This window comes from Felis catus, chromosome D3, assembly GCF_018350175.1.
Source record: "Felis catus isolate Fca126 chromosome D3, F.catus_Fca126_mat1.0, whole genome shotgun sequence".
Lineage (NCBI taxonomy): Eukaryota > Metazoa > Chordata > Mammalia > Carnivora > Felidae > Felis > Felis catus.
This window is the reverse complement of record NC_058379.1, coordinates 28724126-28747642: the sequence shown is the minus strand read 5'-3', so window position 1 is coordinate 28747642 and position 23517 is coordinate 28724126. Positions and strand designations below refer to the sequence as shown.

The following is a 23517-nucleotide window of genomic DNA, read 5'->3' as shown; positions in this document are numbered from 1 at the left end:
GCTGGTTCCGAGGTCCTGGGGGCCGAGGGAGCTTCCGTGAGTTGCGTCCTCATCCCCACCCCCTTTCCCACCCCGGGCCTGGCTGCGCATTGAACGCGCAGGGGCAGCTTCTCTGGTGCGTGGTTGGAGAGGGAGCGGAAAGGCTCGCGGACAGGGGATTCCTTGGGCGCCCCCCCCCTCCCCCGCGCTGGCCCCTCCCTCTTTCAAAGTTCCGCGGGCCTCCTCCAAGTTCGCCCCCAAGTTTGCTAGCGGCCGCGTGGGGGCGGGGGCCGCGCGGAGGGGCGGCGGCGCGGCCGGAGGGTGGGGTCTGGCGCGCGGGGCGGGCGCTGCCGCCTGGCCGGCCGCGGCTGGCCCGGGATCAGGGAGCCGATGTGGAATTTCCTGCCCGGCCCGGCGCCCCTCCTGCCGCCCCCCGCCCGGCCGCGCACTCCGCTTCCGGCCGCTCTCGCTGCGGCCGCACCCGCGCCCGCCCCGCGCCTGCCCCGCGCCGCATGGAGGGCGCAGGGCCCCGGGGGGCCGGGCCGGCGCGGCGCCGGGGAGCCGGGGGGCCGCCGTCGCCGCTGCTGCCACCGCTGCTGCTGCTGCTGCTCTGGCTGCTGCCCGGCCCCGCGGCGTCCCAGGAGCTGAACCCGCGCGGCCGCAACGTGTGCCGTGCTCCCGGGTAGGAGCCCGGCCTGGCTGGGGGAGGGGGTCGAGGGGGACGCTAGGGGCCGAGGGGAGGGGGCACCCGGGACCTTCCTAAGCTAAACGCTCTAGACCTTTTCGCCGCCCTCGCCGACGCAGACTCCTTTCCAGGCCGAGCCTGGGCACCGGGCCACAACGGTGCATCCGAGGATACCCCAGACGAGAAGTCAGCCGATGGGAGAACGGAGTGCAGTAGGCGCCCCGAAGGGTGACGGACGGTGTCTGAGATTTCAGACCTTGAAAAAGGAACCCTTGGGCCGGGTTGTGAAGGCCATAGGGAGAAGTCGGGGAAGGGCATTCCAAGCAGATGGAAGAGTATGTGCAAAGTGCAAAGGCCCCGGGCACGAGTGTGGCTCGAGGCGGGAGGGAGGGTGAGGGTCGAGTGGAGATGGAGCAGCGCTCCTGAGAGGTGGGAGCCGACGCATCTTGAGGCTGGCAGGACTCGGAAGGACAGATTTGTATCTTAGAGGCAGGCGCGGGTGGGAGGAGGATGGTGATGGAGCTCGCACTGAGGAGCCTGCGCTCAGAGTGGACCAGAAGCGGGATTCAAAAAGACAATGACGTGCACCACGGTCGGAAAGATGTGGAAATCCCGGTGGGGATTCTGGGTGCGCGGAAGGGCCGCGCAGACGGGACGCCACGAGGTGTCGGTTGGGGAAGCCAGCGTGGGACAGGCAATGGGCAGGCCCCGCGGAAAAGTGGCGGGCCGAAGATCTTGCGCGGAGGGAAAAGAGCTGAGGACAGACGCTAGGAGTGGGCGCAGAGGTCAGAGGACTTGGTCGGCCGGTCAGGGGCCACAGCGAGGTCAAGAACAACTCCGCTCTCGGGATGAAGGAGCTGGCGTATGGGGGTGCCTTGGTGCAAGTTGGGGGGCGCCGCGCGGGTGGGAAGCTGGAGAGGCGGCCTCGGGACTCCGGTCTGGGTTCCGTCGGGGGGCCCTGAGCCGCAGGGCTATGGGAGGCCGCGTCCGGGGGCTTGGCAGTCGCCGCAGACAAGGGGCTGCAAGGGGGCCGCGCGGGGTTTCCGAGCTCGGATCCCGCGGCGCACAGACCCCTCCCCACTGTGAGCCCCGCCTCCGGGGCGGGGGCCGGCCTGGCCCGCCATCTGCTTCACATCGACGCCGCCGCCGCCGCCGCCTCCCGGGCCTCCCCGGCCCCAGGAATGCAGTGGCAGTGGCGGGCGGGGCCGTGCCTGGAGAGGGGGAGGGCGCGATCGCTGACGGCCTTGTCTCTCCGCCTCAGTCCTCCTTCCCCGATGGGGCTCCGTGCTGGGGGATCCGGTGGCAGGCTCAAGCTGTCGGGAGCCTGAGCCCTTCGCTCCATGTCCGGTTGCCTGGACGCCTCCCCATGAGGCGGCCTGTTTCAGTAGCCCAGAGCCCGGAGTTGAATTTCGGAGCCAGATGCCACATCTCCCCACCTGTGTGGACTGGGAACAAATCGCTTAACCTCTCTGAGCCTGACGACTCTGACCCTGTCAAATGGGGTTAGTGGTGGTGTGCCCCTCATGGGGTGGAGAGGGGAAGACGGATTTTGTGTGGAGCTGGTTAGTGGGAAGGACGGCCACTCTGGGCACTGTCCACTCGGTCTGGGCCATCTCTTTCAATACCCGTCCAAGGCTCCCACCCGCGGTTCCTTTTCCCCAGAGGCAGGAGAACCTGAAGAGGGGAGCGGATGGGCAGCCAGTAAAATCCCATGCACCTACTGTGATTGGAGCAGCGATACAGCGGCCAGGACAAATGTCACTGTCCTCGCAGTGGAGGAGACTTACAGAAAGTCATCTGATATTTAGCAAGTGCTGGGTAGGAAGTGTTCAGTTGGGGAGCGCTGTATTCTTTAGGGTGATCTGGGGAGACCCACGGGGAGGTGATGAGTAGTCAGAGGTTTGCAGGAGAGGAGGTGGAGCCCTGCAGTGCCTGGGGCAAGGCTCTAAGTGCAAAGGGCTTGTTGTACAGAAAAGAGCCATGGGGGCGGGGCAGAGCCTGGGAGGAGGATGGTGGAGGAGAAGTGGAGGAAGAATGAGGATGGGCAGGCCACAGTGGGTCTTTTTCTCTGAGGGACACGAGAACCCCCAGGGGCTTTACACCCAGGAGGGGTGGGATCTGACCATGTTCAGCTGCCAGGTGGCAGATGAACAGGGCTTACTTAGGCGGGTAAAAGGGAGAACCGGTTAGGAAGTCATCCAGGAGAAACCAGGGAGAGCGAGGTGGGCTCTCACAAGGCTTGGGCAGAGCAGGGAGAAGTGGCTCATCCCTTCTTAGATCCAGTTTGGAGAAGAGAGCGGCATGGTTCCCTATGAATCAGGTGTGTGCTGTGAGTGGAGTCTCAGTCACCACAGAGTGGGTGCTCTGGGGTTTCAGCCTCCCCACCTGCAAGGATGGAGCTACCTGAGATAGGGAAGGCTCCTCTGGGGGGAGGCTAGGAGTTCAGTCTGGGGAGGTGGGCCCCACTAGAGAGAGGGCTCTGAGCATTTGCAGTGCCTCATCTAGATGTGACCCAGGGGAGCATCCTGAGGGAGTGGACAGAGGAGAGGTGAGGACAGAGCCAAGGAGGGGGACAGAAACCAGAGGAGGGGTGTCCACGGGGCAGGTGGAAAGCAGGGAAGTATGGGATTCCAGGTGATGGTGGGCAGAGGAGCCTCCAGGCTGGATTGGAGAGAGAATGAGGACAGACATTGGCACAGTGAGCAAGCAGTTCAGTTCTTTGAAACGGGTGCTTTGCTGCAGGTTCAAGATCACACAGTTTGAATCATGGCAGTTTTGTTTACAGTGACTGTGATCTCTAGAGGGGGCAGCCCGAAGCAAGGCGTGCTTGCTAAGGGGCCTGGCCCGACCTGCAGCCTGGCTCCTGAGGGTCTCACCAACTTACAGTTTGAGTGTGGGAACTGTCCCCTGCACCAGGCCATTTTTCTCCTCATCTCAGTTTTGTAAGTTCTTGAGAGGGTGGGCTTGCCACCTGTCTTGTCTGCCAACCTGTCCCAGAAGGAAAAGCAGCTATCCCATAGGCTCCTCCTCATGCTCTTGCTGAATTCCCATGGGGCTCCCTCCTTGCTGGGGGTAGAGGGTGTTAGCTCTGCTGGGGTGGGACCTGGGTGCCTCCCATGCTGGGGGTGAACTTAGGTGAACTCAGGGGGCTTCCTGGAGCCTGCACAGCATGGACTGGAGAGCAGACTACAGCCTTGGCTGAGCTCTTAGTTTGTGCTTTCTGAATACTCCAGCCAGATCCATGGGCCCCTTTCTATAAATAAGGAGTCTGAAGGTCAGAGAGGTTAAGTTCTGTGCCCAAAGTCACACAGGCATCAAATCCAGCTTAATGTGGCCCTGACACCAGACTCCTAGTCACAGAGCCATGTGGCCAGGGCAGAAAGTGGTCAGTGCTTCCAGGGCCATCACCATCCCAGCTGGCCAGCTGGCAAGGCCGCCTACACAAGGGACACCTACAGAGGCTCCCCACCCAGAAACCTGGGCTCAGAACTGGCAGAAAAGGCAGGAGGGTGATAGGCTGGCAGACCTGGCTCTCCCCTGAAGATGGGCATGTATGCATCCTTTGGCCAGGCTGGGTGGGTGGAAAAGCCTGGTGAGGGGTGCGGGAAAGCCAAGCCTGCTTTGTGTTTCTGGGTCTGGTTTCCAGTTTCATTTGTGGAAAATAAGCTGGGCCTATCCATTGCAGTCTGGGATTTTATGATTCCTGTTCCCAAGGTTCCTCATCTTTGGACTGAGGGAGAATCAAACCGTTTTGGGGGGGGGGCATCCCAGGTGTGGCATTGTTCTCTGCTGGGGAAGGGACAGGGGGCATTTTGACGGGCACGATATGGACACCTGCAGCCTTTCCCTTCCCAGCTGGTCCCACCCACCAGGGTCTCACGCCTCCTCCTTACTGCCTCCCAACACCACATCCTGGTTCTAGATCAGACTCCTGAAGGGGCATACTCCTTTTCTCAAATAGCAATGGCTGCTCTGTGACTTCAGGATCTGGGTGAAGTTCTAGGTCTGCTGGGACCCACGAACCTGCAGCCTGAGTGTCCATTCCTTCTCAGCCTCCTTTGTTCCCCAAATGTGGACACATCCCCTGTGAACCCCCACTCGCCCTCTCGAGTGGCACCTTTCACTCTGGCAGGGCCTCCAAACTTTTGTGCCCAGGGGTTTGGGAGGCTGTACTATCCTGAAATGCAACAGTTCTGTTATTTCCTTCCTACTGAGCTAACGTCATGTACCTTGTAAAACCAAATAAAATTACAATAAGATGTTTAAAACACATAAGTAGATGCTCTAATATCTCCTCCCTCCATTCCAAGTCTTGCCCTGGTGCTCTGGAGCCCTCACTGTTTTGCTTTCCTTGTTGTCATGGAGGACTCCCAGGGTGTGCCCTGCCCCTCCACCGAGTGGACACCAACCGGGTATCCAGGTGTGCCTGTCAGGCCCCACCAGTCCCAGCTGTCCAGGTCACAGCTAGATTCTGACACCCATCTGGCCGGACCCCCACCTCCAGTGATGTCATTTTAAGCAGGTCTCCAGACTCAAGGACCTCTCTCACCAGCCCATTCTGGGACACCTGGGGTTCTTTTCTCAGGCCTAGTTGGAGTGGGGGTGGATCACAGAGGAGTTAGGTGGAATGGGGAGGGGAGGGAAGACCCTTTATAGAAGGGACTGAGAAGTTCTTGGAGGTTAGATCTCTTGATGGTCTGCCCTCTGCGGCCTCCCATTGTCTGCTCCCCAGGGCTGGAGTGTGTGTCTTATTTGCTGGAAATCTGAACCTACAGCAGTACCTGGATTATGGCAAGGCCTCCATAACCACCTCCCCAGGGCAGGGTGGATGTTGCTGGGGAGCCCTAGCAAGGACAGGGGTTGGGGCTCAGGCTCAGGAGCTCTTTCTTTGCCTGCAGCTCTCAGGAGCCCACGTGCTGCACCGGCTGGAAGCAGCAGGGGGACGAGTGTGGGGTCGGTGAGTGGGGCACACTGGGGACCTGGGCAGGGGGTGGGGGCACGGAGAGGAAGAGGGGATAGTGTGGGGGCATCACACGCGGCAGCTGAGACCCGTTTTGTCCGCAGCGGTGTGCGAAGGCAACTCCACGTGTTCGGAGAATGAGGTGTGCGTGCGGCCTGGCGAGTGCCGCTGCCGCCATGGCTACTTCGGTGCCAACTGCGACACCAGTGAGCTAGGATCCGGGTGGGCGCTGGGTAGTGGGGCAGAGCCTGTGAGTGGGAGCGGTCTGATCCGGGAAAGGGATCCAGCATGGGGGGAGGGTCCCCAAAGGCGGAGGGCGGGACGCGGGTAGGTTCTGGCTGGATCTGGGCTCCCTCGAGAGCATCCTGGCCTCACACCCTTTCCGTCCGCTCCTGCAGAGTGCCCGCGCCAGTTCTGGGGCCCCGACTGCAAGGAGCTGTGTATCTGCCACCCGCATGGGCAGTGCGAGGATGTGACAGGCCAGTGTACGTGTCACGCGCGGCGCTGGGGCGCACGCTGCGAGCATGCGTGCCAGTGCCAACACGGCGTGTGCCACCCGCGGAGCGGCGCGTGTCGCTGCGAGCCTGGCTGGTGGGGCGCTCAGTGCGCCAGCGCGTGCTACTGCAGCGCCACGTCGCGCTGCGACCCACAGACGGGCGCGTGCCTGTGCCACGCAGGCTGGTGGGGCCGCAGCTGCAACAATCAGTGCGCCTGCAACACATCGCCGTGCGAGCAACAGAGCGGCCGCTGCCAGTGCCGCGAGCGTACATTCGGCGCGCGCTGCGAGCGCTACTGCCAATGCTTTCGCGGCCGCTGCCACCCTGTGGACGGCACGTGCGCCTGCGAGCCGGGCTACCGTGGCAAGTACTGCCGGGAGCCGTGCCCTGCCGGCTTCTACGGCCTGGGCTGCCGCCGCCGGTAAGCTCGGGCCCCGGGCTGGGGAGGGGAGGAGGGGGGCGGAGCGCCGAAGGGGACCGGGGTGAGGTGGCTCTGGGCCCCGCCTAGCCTCCCGCCCCTTCCCCAGATGCGGCCAGTGCAAGGGCCAGCAGCCTTGCACGGTGGCCGAGGGCCGCTGCCTGACATGCGAGCCAGGCTGGAACGGCACCAAGTGTGACCAGCCATGCGCCACCGGCTTCTACGGCGAGGGCTGCGGCCACCGCTGCCCGCCGTGCCGCGACGGGCATGCCTGCAACCACGTCACCGGCAAGTGCACGCGCTGCAACGCGGGCTGGATCGGCGACCGGTGAGCAAGCAGCCCATGCCCGAACGTATCCCAGGCACGCAGCCCCAGCCCCGCCAATCCCCGAATGCTCTCCGCGGAGCGCACTATGGGCTTTCGGTTTGTTTGCTTCCGTTTCCACTGACTCCCTCTCCCCGCGTTCCGAGGTGCGAGACCAAGTGCAGCAATGGCACTTACGGCGAGGACTGTGCATTCGTGTGCGCCGATTGCGGCAGCGGCCACTGCGACTTCCAGTCGGGGCGTTGCCTGTGCAGCCCCGGAGTCCATGGGCCCCAGTGAGTGCCCAGGGACCCAAAGGGGGTTAGGGGATATGTACTCCTCACAGGGCTCCAGCTACACCCCAGGTGCTGCTATGGTGACCGACTAAATGAGACCCGACTAGACTAGGCCCTTCAGCCTAGATCCGCTTACCGCAGCTAGGGAGTCCTGTCAGACTCTTTGGGGCCATTTCCTGCTCTGGTGTGCAGCCGGTGCTCAGAGAAGGGGTTGGCAACCAGTTCGGCCTGTGGTCAGTGGGCTCCTGAGGACTGCACGACTGAGGTGACCCCCAAGCTGGTGCAGACAGAGCAGAGACCTCCACTTATAGCCAAGGGCCTGGTCTGGCAGCCCCTCTTCTCACCCACCCAAGAGTCAGCCCCAGAAGTGGACACTGAGTCTGGGTGACCACAGGCCCTGTCTCCCAGACCCCATCCCGCTGGTTGTGCAACGTATCATATCCAAAACATTGATCGTTCAGTGTGTGCCTGGCGGTGGTGGTGGGCGTCAAACCCCAGAGAATAGAGCTAGAGAGCCTGGCTCTGGAACCCGGGCTGGCTCGCGGCAGGGGCGAGGGCAGGTGGCATCACGGGGTGGGGGGGCTGCTGTGGCCCTCCCTGATCCCGTGTCCCCGTAGCTGTAACCTGACGTGTCCGCCTGGGCTCCATGGCGTGGACTGCGCCCAGGCCTGCAGTTGCCACGAGGACTCGTGCGACCCGGTCACTGGTGCCTGCCGCCTGGGTGAGTGGTCGAGGGGGACATCGTATTGAGGGGGACGCAAGGAGTACCGGTACCCACGCTGACCCCGGTGCCCTCCCATACAGAGACCAACCAGCGCAAGGGCGTGATGGGCGCGGGCGCGTTGCTTGCCCTGCTCCTCGGCCTGCTGCTCTCGCTGCTCGGCTGCTGCTGCGCTTGCCGCGGCAAGGACCCGGCGCGCCGGTGAGGCCCGACGTCGTCCCGCTGTCTCGGGTTCAGGCCGAACTCTTAGTGGCACTGCGCGCCCTTCCCTAGGCCGCTCCAGGCCCCTGCTCCGCCCGGGGGTGTGGCACTGCCTATCTTTAGCTCAGGCCCCGCCCTTCCTGTGTCTGGGCTCCAGCAGAGATCAAACTGTCCCATCCAGGCCCCGCCCCACCCCTTTACTCAGGCCCCGCCCCCGCAGGGAGCTCACGCTCGGGAGGAAAAAGGCGCCGCAGCGACTGTGCGGGCGCTTCAGCCGCATCAGCATGAAGCTGCCCCGGATCCCGCTCCGCAGGCAGAAGCTGCCGAAGGTTGTAGGTAAGGATATCCGCACGGGGTCTCTGGAGGAACACTTCCCGATGCAGGAGGCTGTTGGGAAATGGGTGTGAAGGAGTCGGTGTAGGAAATGCGGGCCTTGAGTGTTGGTGTGGGTGGGCTGGGGAGGGATGGAAAGAGGGTCTCCTGAGGTAGGCGAGCCCGGGGAGGAAGGACGGAGTCCTTGGTGTGCAGGCAAATGTGGGAGGTTTGGGCCCTGTCTGGGTGAGTGATGGTGATTGCATCTGGAGTGTGTGGACATGCCGGTGGGCAGAACCCCTACAGTCTGTAGCAGTGCACTAGAAGTCTTGGTGGGTAGCTGCAGGTGAACGGGGGTTGGGGCAGGGGAAACTTGTGCATGGAAATGCCCTGTCACAGGGAGCACTCCTCGCCCCCCCCCCCCCGCCCCCTGCCCACCTAGATCCCCTGCAGTGCTCTGGATCCTTCCTGGAAAGTGGGCAGGCTGGTCTCCCGACTCTCAACCCTAAGTCAGGACTCCACGTGCAGACTCTCTCCGTCTGCACTGACACACCAGGAGTGGACTCCCTTTTTGCTATTTGTTTCTGAAGATGAAGGGAGATAAAGATGGAGACAGCTGAGAAAACCCCTTGGCCCACTCAGCAGAGTGTGATCTGTGGACACAGGTGTGGGGCTGGACCCCACATCTCAACTGTGAAAGGCAGATAGGCCAGCTGGCCTCTGAGATTCCCCCACTTGTTGGGGCTAGGCTCCGGGGGTTCAGTCTGCTGAAATGGGCTGAGCCAAAGGGTGGTCTCACCACTGCACATTTGAGCTGGGAAAACAAAACAAACAAACAAACAAAAAAAACCCAAAAAACCTCATGTCTTTCTGGGTCCTACAGGGCAGGGTCCAAACATGGCTTGGAGGCCCTGATGGCCTGTCCCAGCCAGGTGTTCTCTCCAGCCCTCTCTTTCCAATGCTTCAGCCCATCCTTGTTCAGCTCCCTAGCAGCACACACTAACCCTGCACCTTTGACTACGTTGTTTCCCCTTATTTCTTTTTACTAGTTCACCTCTACCCATTCTCCCATCTTGTTTTGGTCTAGTGTCACTCTGTCTGGTGAATTGCCTGCTCTACCCACAGTCTTAGGATAGGACTGTTCTTGGTTACTCTGTCATTTGTTGCAGGAGGGCTAGTGAGGGCACAGGCTGGAACAGGGCAGGGCCCCTGGCAGCTGTGCCTCCCTCCTTCCCCAGTGGCCCACCACGACCTGGATAACACACTCAACTGCAGCTTCCTGGAGCCATCCTCAGGGCTGGAGCAGCCCTCTCCATCATGGTCCTCCCGGGCCTCCTTCTCTTCCTTTGACACCACTGATGAAGGCCCTGTGTACTGTGTACCCCATGAAGGTGAGCACTGCCCTGCTTGGGCCTCCCTCCAGCCCAGTGAAATGTTTCAGCTGAAAAGGTTTCTGTGCTCTGAGGGACAGGCAGCACGGGAGGAAGGGCGTGGTGATACTCCTAGCTAGGGGTTGGACACAGAGCTGAGGCTGCAGAAAGGGGTTCTGTGCTGCTCAGCGCTGGACTGGGGTAGGGTCTGGGGAGGTGGGTGGGCTCTTCTGTCTCTAGCCACAGCCCAGATTCACTTCTTTGGGAGACCGTTCATAGAGAAGGTTCTGGACCTAGGTAGAAGATGGCAGAGGAGATAGGAGCAGGGGTCTATGGGATATGGGGGCACCCTTTTGCCTGAAGCTTTGGCCCACAAACACCTGGAAGGAGCTTGACTAGCTGTGGCCTTGGCCTCTCTCCTTTCCTATCCCCCTGGGTGACCTTGAGCAGGCAACTAACCTCTCTGAGCCTTAGATGCCTTATCTCTTTATGAGGAATAATGAATCACCTAGCAGGTGTTCCAGAATCATATCTGATGATCTGACTTCCCCTCCCACTCGGGTTTGGGGATGTGGTGGGAAGGGATGCAAGGCCAGGCCCAGGTTGGGGCTTCAGCCTCAGGAATGTGCCCTTCATCCCCCAGGACCAGGCCTCACACCCTGGGTCTCAGAACGAAGTTTGTGGTTGGTGCTATGATTTCGCCAGGCATGTCTGGATACCAGGGCGACTGAGCATCAGCTGGGGCGGGGAAGAGGAGGAAAGGCAGGGTTTTGCTTGAAGGCTGGATAGCCCAGCTCTCTGTGGAGGCCGTGACTGCCAGCTCTTCTTCCCTTGTCAGAGACCGCAACGGAGAGCAGGGACGCGGAGCCCCCCACAGCCCCTTCGGAGGCACTGGCGTCATCCCCCGCGCTGGTGACCACGCTGGCTTCCGCAGAGGAGGCGACGCCCCTCCCCCCGTCCTCTGACAGCGAGCGGTCGGCATCGAGCGTGGAGGGGCCCGGCGGGGCGCTGTATGCGCGCGTGGCCCGGCGCGAGGCCCGGCCGGCCCGGGCCCGGGGCGAGGCTGGAGGCCTGTCGCTTTCGCCATCTCCCGAGCGCAGGAAGCCGCCTCCACCCGACCCTGCCACCAAGCCCAAGGTGTCCTGGATCCACGGCAAGCACGGCGCCGCTGCCGGTGCGCCTTCTCCGCCACTCTCGGGACCCGAGGCTGCGCCCAGCCCCACCAAGAGGAAACGGACGCCCAGCGACACGTCGGCGCGGCCGGATGAGCCCAGCAGCCCCCGGGCCCGTGACCCGACGCCTCGGCCCCCGGGGCTGGCGGAGGAGGGGCCTGCCCTCGCCTCCCCCTCCCCGCCTAGGGCTCGGGCGCGGGGCCGCGGCCCTGGCCTCTCAGAGCCCACGGACGCTGGCGGTCCCCCGCGCGGAGCGCCCGAGGTCGCCTCCATGCTGGCCGCGGAGCTGCGCGACAAGACTCGCAGCCTGGGCCGCGCCGAAGGGGCTACGGTCGCGCAGGGTCCCCGAGAGAAGCCGGCGCCGCCGCAGAAGGCCAAACGATCGGTGCTGCCTGCCTCGCCTGCCCGCGCGTCCCCCGCGCCGGAGGCCCCGGGGCCCGAGAAGCCGGCAGCCGGCGCGCCCGCGCCAGACACCCCCAGGAAGAAGACCCCCATCCAGAAGCCGCCGCGCAAGAAGAGCCGGGAAGCGGCGGGCGACCTGGGCAGGGCGGGCGCACCCACCCTGTAGCAGGCGGCAGCCCGGCCGTGCCCGCAGATTCCCCAGGCTTAGAAACGCTGCTTGCCACCCCGCGTAATGCGCCAGCCCGGCGCGCCCCGCGGCGGCCCGGGCACGGCGGCCTCCCGGGGCTTCGTACCGGAGCAGCCAGGCGGGAGGCTGGGTCTCATTGGCTCAGGCTCCAGCGGCGGCTCCTGGATTGGAGCACTGCTCTCGGGCGGGAAGGTCCCATTCCATTGGTCGAGGCCTGACAGGGGCTTAGCTGGCGATTTCCTTCCCATTGGCCGAGGGCTCCGACCAGTCAGGGTCTCAAAGGTAGAAGACAGGAGGGTTCGGCCTGGAGATCACCTCTTACGGGCCCAGAGTGCACTCGGCCGGGGCTACCTTCTCATTGGTCGAGGCCAGAAGCATTTCTGTCTCGACTGCCTCATTGGCCAAGGCCTGGCGCCTCTGGCTGGAGGGCTTTTTCCTTGATCGTAGCCGAGGGCTACTTCCCTGGCCAGGCCTCAGGGCATCTGTCTGGAGCCTGGGGAGGAGAGCTGGTCTCTGCTCCCCAAAGGGCTCAGCGTCCCCGGGGCCCGGCCTGGCCCCCCACTTCCCCTCCCTGCGCCCCCAGCCTCCCTAGCCCCGGCCCCTCAGCTGTCGAGCTGGTTTTGATGGCCTCCCACCACCCCACATGCCGCGGGAATCCGAAGGGCAACTCCAGTAGCCCGAGGAGATGTATTTATAGGCCCCCGGCAGGGCTGCTCCCACCCCATCCGGGTGCCCCAGGATGGGCTCCTCCCGGCAGGGGCTTGGCCAAAGCTTTCTTAATAAAGTGCCTTTTTTTTCTCCTGTGCTTTGCCTGCTTCCTGTCTAACCTTCCTCCTGCAAGGTTCCTTCCTCAGAGAATTTGTATGACCTTTTCTAGCCTGCACTCACCCACAAGACTCCTCTACCTAAGCAGAACCGGGAAGCCCAGGTGTGGCTCTCCAGGGGCTAAGCTGGATGTGGGTTGTGTCCATCCGCCCATCATTTCTTTATCAAGTTTATTGGGCACCCACCTTGGGCCACTCCATTCTCAACTAGCAGCCTGGGAGTCCCTTGGCTACAGGGAGCTTGTACGTGGGGCTGACCTGTGCTGCTCCCAGTGGCCAGTGCTGTTACACTTGGGGGCACCGAGCTGTTTGGTGTGGCTGGTACAGGTCAGAGGCTGGGGCCAGGGGCAGTGGGCCACAGGCACAGCTCCAGCAGGGCCTCACCAGGCACAAACAAGATGGTCTGGCCCTGCACAGAGCCCTGCTGTCTGCCTCAATGGGCTCCTTGTCCTCAGCCGGAAACTCTCACCCGCCCGCCCTCCCCACCAGGCTGAGGGAGGTGGGGGAGAGGGAAGGGAGCGTGCCTGGCCCAGAGCCCTGGCTGGCCTCGCAGGCAGTCCCTGCTCTGGCCTGGCCTTTTATCTGTGACCATTTGCCGCCCCCCCCCCCCCCCCCCCCCCCGCCCAATGTCTTCACTGCTTCTGGCCCTCAGGCAGGCCTCCCAGGTGACCTTCCTTGGCCACAGACCCCTTACCTTTGTATGGCACCCACTGGCCTCTGTCCATCTTGGCTCCTCCCATCCCCCTGCCTCTGCCCAGCAGGTCTCTTTTCATTGTGATGCCCAGCTCTTTTGATCAGGAGATTCTGTCAAGATTCTCCAATCTTCTCCCAACCCCACCCTGCAGCTCCCAGTGTGGCATGAGGTCTGACCAATGCTGGCAGCTCAGAGATCTCACCTGGCAAGTCTCCTGCCCTCTGGCCAGATACCACATTGAGGTCAACTTTAGTGACCCATATGGGGGCTCAGCCACCTGAGTGGAGATGGCCTCATGCCACAGGCGGGACATCTGATGTGGTTTGCATGGACATAGTCCCAGCATTCGGCCTGGTCGGGCAGCACGTGGAATGCAGGCTTCCCTCTGGCCAGCCAGGCACCCTCCCAGCCATGGCCCTGTGGCTGGCCGCCTCTGATATATTCGGGCACTGGGCCATGCTGGCTGCTGGGGTTGAGAACACAGGCTTAAAGTTGGCCAGGAAGGGCAGATGCCCAGCTGGGCCCAGCAAGGGTAGGATAATGACAGGATGGTGGGGGAGGGCAGCGCAGCAGTTCAGGCTACAGTCTTGCCCTGCACCCCTCCCCCCACACAGCGAGACCCACATTGCCACTCCCTGATCCCCAAACCTTACCAGCTCTCCCTCTCCCTGCAGTCTGAGTCAGCATGGTGTGGGGCAACCAGAGTGGTCACATAGACCCGGCTTTCCTGGGGCCCCTCCTCTCTCTGCCCTGGGAACCCTCCAGGTGTCCAAGACCCTGACCTTCAGGAGCCCCTTTGTGTGAATGCCTCACAGAGCAGGGGCACCTCCCGTACTTCCAGCAGCCAGCCTCTGCTGCCTGCCCCCACTCTGGGCGGGATGCTGTGGCCTGGAGGCCGGGCAGGAACCAGGCCAAGAAAGCCCCCCAGGATGATCCGGGTAGCTGCCCCGGGAGGGAGCTGCCAAGGCCCCTCAGCCACCCCCTGCCTGACACCCTCTTCCTCCCCACCCCCTCGGGCCTGCGGCAGTGCCAGCTTCCAGGGAAGGCGCCACAGAAGGGAACCGCGGCGGCTGGAACCTCTGTTGCCATGGGGATGGGGACCACAGGACCCACATCTGGTAGCGATTGAGGAGGAAAAATTATGAGTCGTGGAAAACGCAAATATTTTTTGTAGCACAGAGCACAAAGGAGCGGGAGGAATGTGGGTCTGGAAAAGGCCTGAGCCAGGCTGGGTTTCAAACGGGGACGCAGCTCACATCACAGACAGAGGTCCACACGCACGCACCGCTACACACGCAGAAACACGGAGACAACCATCCTACGATACACGTACTGCCACGCACATCACACACAGCTCCACACACACTTCACACAGAGCTACCCCCGTGTACACTGCCACACACACACAGACACAGACACACAAAGACAGTCATCTGGAACACACACTCCGCCAGACACACGGAAACGCTGAGACAGACGCACACACTGTAACATACGTCCACAGACAACCAGACCCGAAGACGCATTCGTGTGCCAGTACCCACACACGCACTCTAGCTGACAGAGACACTGTCTCTCCAACACGAACATACACCTCGACACACACCGAAACACGGACGGGGAAACATCCGCAGCAAAACTGCACACACATCCCGAAAGAGCCCCAGAAACACCGGAAGAGACACGCGCACTGCAACAAACATACGTGCGCAGCTAACCCACAGGGCGACGGGGAAGAGCACTCACCCTGGAAGTCACACCCCCAAAACCCAGCCACCTCACAGAAGCCGAAAGAGACTGTTCCACAGTATACACCACTACACACGGGAACACTGGGACAGACACTCCCTGGGACGCGCGTGCACGTCACGGGCCACAGAGACACCACGAGACAGACGCAACACAAAAACACAAAAACACACACCACTCGTTACGGAAGCCTCAAGACAGACCCACACCCTACAACACACAGACCGCCAGGCCCACGGAAGCCCCGAGAAACCCTCCTTCTGCCGTCACACACAACCTCTACCAGAGACGCCCACATGGACACACGCTAAGACACAAACACACACGCCACGGTACAGACGGAAACACGGCGGCACAAACTGCAACACACACACATTCCATCAGACCCACAGAAACCGTGAGACACGCGCCTTCTAAACACACACACAGCACTTGACACGGGCACACACAGACAGACGCTCCGAGAAACACACACACCCTGCAGTGAACAGAAATAGGAACAGATAGCCTGTAACAGCTGCACATAGCCCACCAGGCCCAACTAAACGCTGAGGCAGTGCCTCACGCTAACAAGCACGCACATGCACACGCAAACACACTCCCCTAGAAACACAGATATGATCCCTGCTCGTGCCCTGCAAACACACAAGCATACCACCAGACCCACGGAGCATCCAGACCGGCTGACAAAATGTATTTGAGCCTGTGCTCCAGACAAGCGCTGGCCGGTTGAGAAATCCTACCCTTCTGTGCTCCAAGAAGTGGCTGGCTCCAAAGGATCACTTTGCCCTCATGCGTGCAAGACCCTCCCACTCTTCCTCATGACTCCTTGTCTACCTGCCTCTAGAAAAACCCAAGCCCTGTCCTTTCCGTGTGGACATTCCTCATCAGCAAACTTTCTTGTCGCTGCAGCGTGAGTGAAATCATCTCCCTGTCTGATGCATTCCACCCCCCCCCCCCCCCCCCCCCCCCCCCGCCCATGGCTCTGGTGCCCTGACTCAGTGGATCGGACCTGATCTTAGGATCCCTGTCCACTCTCTCTAGGTAATGACGCCTCTGAGAACCCTCGGGTGCCACTCCTGACTAGCAGCCTGGGCCCCACAGGGACTCCCACTCTGGTCCTGGGCTCTCTGGGCTCCTGTCCATTGGAAGCATGCTATAAGAATTTGATTTTGATTCTTTTTGAGGACTTCATCGATTTTTGGTGCCAGATTCTTTTGGTTTCATGGTCTGCCCAGTTGGTCTTGTTTCTGTTAGGCTTTCCCCTTTGTCTATTTGTTTTGAGCTTAACTCAATTAAGAGTTTGTACCCTCTGAGGGGCACGTGGGTAGCTCTCTCAGTTAAGCTTCGCTTAACTTCGGCTCAGGTCATGATCTCGAGGTTTGTGAGTTCGAGCCCCGCCTCGGGCTCTGTGCTGACAGCTTGGAGCCTGGAGCTCGCTTCAGATTCTGTGTCTCTCCATCTCTCAGCCCTTCCCCTGCTCATGCTCTTTCTCTCAATAATGAATAAATGTTAAAAAAATGTTTTTAAAGAGTTTGTACCCTCTGGGAAGATGGTTTAGAGATGTGGCCAATAATAGATGGAAGGAGTTGTCCTGAAGGTTTCCTTAAGAATGGTCAGAGAAGCTGCCACAGAAACAGGTAAGCAAGCAGGTGCTTGTGACACACCCAGCAGTCAGCTTGCTTTCGTGAGGTTCACTCACCCACATGCTGGGGAATGCCTCCCGAGAGGGTGGTGGTCTACGGGGAGGGGTTAGGAGAGGAGAGGCTGGGAGCAGAGCGAGAGTTGAAAAACAGGTGAAGGTATCCATGGAGTTCAGGGCCCCTGCAGAGGAGGAGGAGGAGGCCACAGGGGGAGGAGGAGACCTCTGATGGGGCGCAGTGGGGCGTGGATTGGAGCATGACTGCACCTGCGGTTGTCATCAGAGACAGTCCATCTTTGGGTGATGTCCGTGTAGGATGAGTCCAGCTGCAGGGTTGAGGTCACCTGGTTTGGTCAAGAAGTTGGCTAGTTTTACTATAGCTAATATGTGGAAACAACCCGAGTGTCCACCGATGGATGAATGGATAAACACACCGTGTCCCATTCACACAATGGAACATATTCAGCCTTAAAAAAGGAAGTTCTGACACCTGCTACAACATGGATGAACCTTATAAGACATTAGAAGAACTGAAGTAAGCCAATCTCAAAAAGACAATTACTGCATGAGTTCATATATATGAGGCACCATGAGTAGTCAAATTCATATAAATAGAAAGAATATGGTAGTACCAGGGGCTGGGGGAGGGAAGAATCAGGAGTTTTTGTTTCACAAGGACAGAGTTTCAGTTTTACAAGATGCAGACAGTTCTAGTGATGGACAGTGGTGTTGGCTGCACCATGATATGAATGTATTTCATACCATTGACCTTTCCATTTAAAAATGGTTAAGATGGTAAATTTTATGTTCTGTATCTTTCAACCCAACAGGAAAAAAAAAAAAAAAAAGAAGTTGGTTACAACCAGGTCAAGGAGCTCACTGGGTTGATAATGACCTTGAGCTGAACACTGGGATCGAGAGGCAGCTGTTAGTCTGGAAGTCATGGGTCTGTGTCTGTAGCTGGGGTGGTGATTGCAGTGGGAAACAGAGGGGCCTCTACTGGGAATGATGTCATCCCAAAGGCAAAGGCACCTTTGCCCCATGTGAGAGATTCCAGTGGCTTTTCATTCCACTTTATTTTTTTTAAATGTTTATTTTTGAGAGAGAGAGAAAGAGAATGAGAGAGAGAGAGAGAGAGAGAGAACAAGCAGGGGAGGGGTAGAGAGAGAGGGAACAGAGGATCCGAAGCAGGTTCCTTGTTGACAACAGAGAGGCTCGAACTCATGAACCACAAGATCATGACCTGAGCCGAAGTCAGACACTTAACTGACTGGCCCTCATTCCACTTCAAATTAAAACTGTAATGTTAATCTATTTGTGAATATGCAGGTATTAACCAAAAAATCCAGTTGATTTGCCTAAGAGTATTATTGACAGAGTTCAGCTGATTAGATTTAATGATAATTTCTTATAGCCACAGAACTTTCATTCAGTCAGGAATTCAAGGATGCCAGAAATTATGTTGAATCAAACGTTCAGCTTTTGTCCTTCCAACACCAAGGTCAGAGCTAAGTGGTAGAATATGATTTAGCAGAAAGACAAAGTACAAACTTGGTCAGTTTTCATTATACCATAACAGACTAAAGTTCATATTTTCTTGGTCAATTTTTTTTCCAGAGTTTTTCCTTTCCACTTTGATTTGCTTTGTTTTAAAAAATAGATTCTGGAGGGACGCCTGGGTGGCTCAGTCGGTTAAGCTTCTGACTTCGGCTCAGGTCATGATCTTACGGTTTGTGAGTTCCAGCCCCGCATCAGGCTGTGTTCTGACAGCTCAGAGATTAGATGGAACCTGCTTCGGATTCTGTGTCTCCCTCTCTCTCTGCCCCTCCCCCACTCACGCTGTCTCCGTCTCTCTCTCTCTCTCTCAAAAAGAAATGAACATTAAAAAAAGTAAAAACAAAAAAAGATTCTGGGGTGCCTGGGTGCCTGGCTTAGTGGGTTGAGCGTCTGACTTCAGCTCAGGTTGATTTTGAGGTTGGTGAGTTTGAGCCCCACGTTAGGCCCTGTGCTGACAGCTCAGAGCCTGGAGCCTGCTTCAGATTCTGTGTCTCCCCCTCTCTCTCTACCCCTCCCCTGCTCATGCTCTTTCTTTGACTCTCAAAAAATAAGTAAATGTTAAAAATTTTTTAAATAGGTTTTATTTTTTAGAGCAGTTTTAGGTTCACAGCAAAATTGAACAGAGGTACAGAGAGTTCCCATGTATTCCCTGCCCACCCAGCCTCCCCCACTATCAACATCCCCCACTAAGCGGGACAGCTTTTACAATGATAGACCCACACTGACACATCATTATCACCCAGAGTCCACAGTTTACATTAGGGCTCATTGTTTTGTTTTTGTTTTTTTTAAGATTTTATTTTTAAATAATCTCTACACCCAAAGTGGGGCTTGAACCCACAACCCCAAGATTAAGACTTATGCACTCTACCGACTGAGTCAGCCAGGTGTCCCAGTGGCTCGCTCTTGGTGTTGTACATTCTAATGGTATGGACAAATGTATAACATGACATGTATTTGCCATTATAAAGAAATAATATCATATAGATGATATGGAATATTTTACACTGACTTAAAAGTCTTCTGGGCTCCAGCCATTTATCCTCCCTCCCCCAACCCCTGGCAACCGCCGATCTTTTTATTGTCTCCATAGTTTTGCCCTTTCCAGGATGTCTTACACTTGGAATCATATAGTGTGTAGCCTTTTCAGATTGGCTTATTTCATTTATTATTATATAATATAATTGCATATTTAGTAATATGCAATTTAACGTGCTTCCATGTCTTTTCATGGTTTGATAGCTCCTTTTTTTTTTTTTTTTTCACTGAATAATATTCCATTGTTTGGATGGACCACAGTTTATTTATCCATTCACCTACTGAAGGACATCTTGGTTGCTTCTCGTGGCTTTTTATTAATGGTCTGACATGCATTTTGAGAGGCGAGGTGTGAGCATGGGGCATTCATTCAAGAGACAATTACAGGCAGTTGGACAAATACACGTGCTCCCTTTTCTCAGGGCAACTCCCTAGTGAATTTAGAACAACCAGTAGGACTGCCTACAAACTGCAAAGACTAGGATGTGCAAATGGAACGATGGTGCCATCTAGTGTTTGGTTGTGGCAGCAGAGCGAAGAGCCCAAATAAGCGAGGGTGACAGAACCCAGCTGCTCTGGTGTTGTCAGATGGGGCCCACCCAATGAGATTCAGTGTCCCAGGCCCAGATTATTCCCCAAAGTAGACATAGCCAGGTGAGAAAAGCCAGAAGGCCTGGTGATAGCTTTACACCATGTGGGTGCTGGATAGCTTGAGACATTGGCCAGACTGATCTATATGGCTATAGTGGGGACCAGTTGATGTGTAAGAACTTTACTGAGACACAGGGCCCTGACCCTTATTTGGGATAATATCCCATCTTCCCTCCATGTTCTATGTAATAGTGTCCACTGAATCTCCCTTCAAGGTTCTGCAAACACAGGAGTGGCTACCCCATAGGTAGTCAGATAATGGAGTGCTGTGTCCCTTCAAAAGTCAATATGCGCTTGGGTGGCTTAGTTGAACGTCTGTCTCTTGATTTTGGCTCAGGTCATGATCCCAGGGTTGTGCGCATCGAGCCCTGAGCTGGGCGTGGAGCCTGCTTAAGGTTGTCTCTCTCTCTCTCTCTCTCTCTCTCTCTCTCTCTCCCTCTACTCCTTCCCTCCACCTCTAAAAAAAAAAAAAAGTGAATGTGCGCAATCATAAGAAGGAGGGAAACTTTGACTTGTGCTACAATGTGGATGAACCCCAAAGACATTATGCTAAATGAGAGAAGCCAGACACAAAAGGGGCAAATTCAGAGATAGAAAGTCAAACAGAGGTTGCCAGAGGCTGGGGGCAGTGGTGTTTAATGTGCACAGACTTTCAATTGTGCGAGATGAAAAAGTTCTGGAAGCATTAGTGGTGATGGTTTTTACAACAATATGAATGTACTTAATCCCGCTGAATTGTACACTTAAAAATGGTTAAAATTTAAACTTTATATTATCTGTATTTTGTCACAATTTTTAAAAAGTATATAATATATAAGGAACTAAAGAAACAGGTGAATATGAGTAGTATCTAAGAGCCTATTGGAAAAAGGGCTGTATTGACTAAATTCGGTAGGTGATAATAACAGAGTACTGGCCAGGGGAAGAATAGCTGTGTTAGGGATAAGATCTTACTTGGCCACTACTTAGGGTCTCAGCAATTCAACCATGAGGTACCATTTGTCCTTTTTGGGTTGAAAAACAGGCTAAATTGGGCTGTTAAATGGAGAAAGAGTGGGTATAATCACCTCTCCTCTTAATACACCTTGTGTAGTGGGTCTCATTCTTGAAGTGTCTGTTTTGATGGGTGTTGGGCCATATTAACAATTTTAGTGGCCCAGGCAAGACCTCAAGGTCCAATCTGGCAAGGCCAACAATAAGGGGCAATTTTTAAATTTTATTGCAATTAGAAGATCCATCCCATAATGGGAAATCCTGAAGGAAAGGAAGCCAGAACCACTGGAATAAGGTTGCTTGTTTGCCTTCTATTTTATGTGCAATCATGCCTAAGCAGACACAGGGAGTTCTGCCTTAGCCAGGTCTTTTTGTCACTGAATAATGTTCCACTTTATGGATGTACCACGGCTTGTTTATCCATTTATGTATTTAAAATTTTTTATGTGTTTCATTTATTTTGAGAGAGAGTGAGAAAAAGAGCATGAGTGGGTGAGGGGCAGAGAGAGGGAGAGAGAGAGAATCCTACTCCACACAGGCTCCACACAGTCAGTGAGGAGCCCAATGTGGGGCTTGATTTCACAAACCATGAGATCATGACCTGAGCCAAAATCAAGAGTTGGATGCTTAACGCACTGAGACACCAAGATGCCTCTCCCCAAATGTATATTTATTTATTATTTTTGGAAGGGAGGGGCAGAGAGAGAGAGAGGGAGAGAGAGAGAATCCATGCAGGCTCCACACTGTCAGCACAGAGCCAAATGTGGGGCTTGATGTCATGACTATGAGATGAAGATCTGAGCCATAATCAAGAGTCAGACACTTAACCGACTGAGTTACTCAGGTGTCCCAGTCAGTTTGGCAGTTTGTTGATTTAAGTTTATTTATTCTGAGAGAGAGAGAGAGAGAGAGAGAAAGAGAGAGAGAATCCCAAGCAGGCTCTGTGCTGTCAGTGCAGAGCCTGATGAGGGACTCGATCTCACAAACTGTGAGATCATGACCCGAGCTGAAACCTAGAGTCAGACACTTAACTGACTGAGCCAACAAGGCACTGAGAGTCCCACCTTTAAATTCAGTGGGGCCTTCAGGGATCCAGTATCAATTAAGACCAAGAAGGTAGCTTGGTGTGTGCAGACCAATGGGCCACCATATTTGTATAGTACAATTGTCCCTGGTGGTGGTCAGAACTCAGGGGCTTGTCAAGACTGGAGTGATTGCCTGAGTTCAGGGGCTACAATGAGGGTACTACATCTTGAAAATTTGGGTTTGGAGAGAAAAGGTTGGATGTTCTTTATAACTTGTTTTAGGAGAGCTTGGAGCTCCTGGAGTCTATATATATATATATATATATATATATATATATTCTTTTTTTTTAATTTTTAAGTGATCTCTACACCTAACATGGGGCTGGAACTCATAACCCTGAGATCAAAAGTCACATACTCCACTGACTGGCCAGCCAGGCACCCCACCTTGGGGTCTTGCCCGAAATCTGATTATTGAGGAAGCCTAGGTCGCAAATTGGTCAATACCAAGGGTGGTAGGGGGCAGTCATGGAAATTCTGAAATGTGGTCTTTCTTTGGTTGAGAGGTTTGGTGCTATGGGATGAGAAGGCCAGGTCTTGGGCCTTCTTCAATAACTTGAGCTGCCTAGGGCCTCTTAAGAGTGGTCACTAACTTGACAACAGTTGCTCTGAGGCCTTAGAAACTATAGACCCTCTTCTGAGAAATAAGTGCCAGGTGTCTGTCTTGAGAATCTTTCTTCTCCAGCATCTTTGGGATTGGTTCCCATTCCATTTTACCTGCCATACTTTTCCATCTCTACCTCCAACTGTAAACCATGGGTCCAGAGGAAATGTTTGCAGGCTATGGCCCAGGGGCCAAATCTGGCTTGTTACATGTTTTCATAAATAAAGTTGGACTGAAGCACGCGTGCGCACACGCGCGCGCGCACACACACACACACACACACACACACACACACAGTGTCTGCTCAGGCCCTGCTAGAACTTCCAGTCCCTGGAGTCCTCACTAAAGTGTCCACTGAACTATGCCAGGTTGCTTCAGTAATTGACACTCCTCCCCTAAAGTACCCATTGAGTGAGAGCATATACATCAATGTCTGTGGCAGTGGGGCAGACCATTTTCCAGGCCACAATCATCTGATGAAACAAGGGAAGTGCCAGGGTCATGGCCACAAACACTGGGGAGGGTGGACGGGTTTGGGGGTGTGTGTCATGAGATATTATGGACAATCAGGACATCTTGGCAGTGTTTAAAGTTAATTCAGAGCCAGTATAATGCAGGCACAAAAGCCAGTCAGTGCATCTTTCATGACCTAAATCCAAAATTGTTTATTAAATGTTGAAATTCAAATGGAGCCAAACCACAGACCTGTGTCAGTTTCTCCTGTGGCAGGGAAACTGAAGGACTCCACAAAACCCAGCTTTTTGCTCCTTTTCCTGTTTCTATTCTTGCTGGGACCTGCACCCCCACTTGACACATGCCTCACAATGCAAATAGTGTATGTCCTTGTAAGGGACAAGAAGTTAATGATTTCTTTCGAACAGATAACATCTAAGGAAGTACCAGGTAAGAATGACCAAAGCCATCCTATGCTCATTCCAGACCACTGGCCCTACACATCTCATCACCAAGAACCTCTGGATCCAAGAAATAATACCTGGCCCTGGTCTTTGTTCTAACTGGTTCCTGGATGCTTGAGAGGACATGTGCATTGGACTATGATCCTCAACAAAAAAACCCAGAACGCCCAAAAATACAACACTCGTGCTCCTTTCCTTTCCTAGTCTCCCAGACGCTCTGTTTGTATCTCACCTCTTGCTGGCTTGTGTTTGATTTGCA

General features: G+C 56.3%; 1 protein-coding gene across 4 annotated transcripts; it reads left to right on the top strand.

The window, feature by feature from the left end:
• The first annotated feature begins 447 nt into the window (after nucleotides 1-447).
• Nucleotides 448-12307, top strand: SCARF2 (scavenger receptor class F member 2). 4 transcript variants are annotated; one of them, XM_045041666.1, is made up of 11 exons: nucleotides 448-661; nucleotides 5563-5621; nucleotides 5729-5830; nucleotides 6023-6542; nucleotides 6649-6867; nucleotides 7011-7139; nucleotides 7757-7860; nucleotides 7944-8061; nucleotides 8267-8397; nucleotides 9543-9764; nucleotides 10582-12307. In XM_045041666.1, the coding sequence occupies exons 1-11, from the start codon at nucleotides 492-494 to the stop codon at nucleotides 11481-11483; spliced, it is 2676 nt and encodes an 891-aa protein (XP_044897601.1). In that variant the 5' UTR covers nucleotides 448-491; the 3' UTR covers nucleotides 11484-12307. The 4 variants fall into 4 exon arrangements, with proteins under 4 accessions (XP_044897601.1, XP_044897602.1, XP_023097449.2 ...); XM_045041667.1 differs by having other exon boundaries at nucleotides 449-661; nucleotides 8282-8397; XM_023241681.2 differs by having other exon boundaries at nucleotides 452-661; nucleotides 9612-9764.
• The last annotated feature ends 11210 nt before the right edge of the window (nucleotides 12308-23517 follow it).

Coding starts and splice junctions, on each gene's coding strand:
- SCARF2 (XM_045041666.1), top strand. CDS start 492: ATGGAGGGCGCAGGGCCCCGGGGGGCCGGGCCGGCGCGGCGCCGGGGA. Junction 662..5,562: donor AACGTGTGCCGTGCTCCCGG/GTAGGAGCCCGG, acceptor CTTTGCCTGCAG/CTCTCAGGAGCCCACGTGCT. Junction 5,831..6,022: donor CGGTGCCAACTGCGACACCA/GTGAGCTAGGAT, acceptor CCGCTCCTGCAG/AGTGCCCGCGCCAGTTCTGG.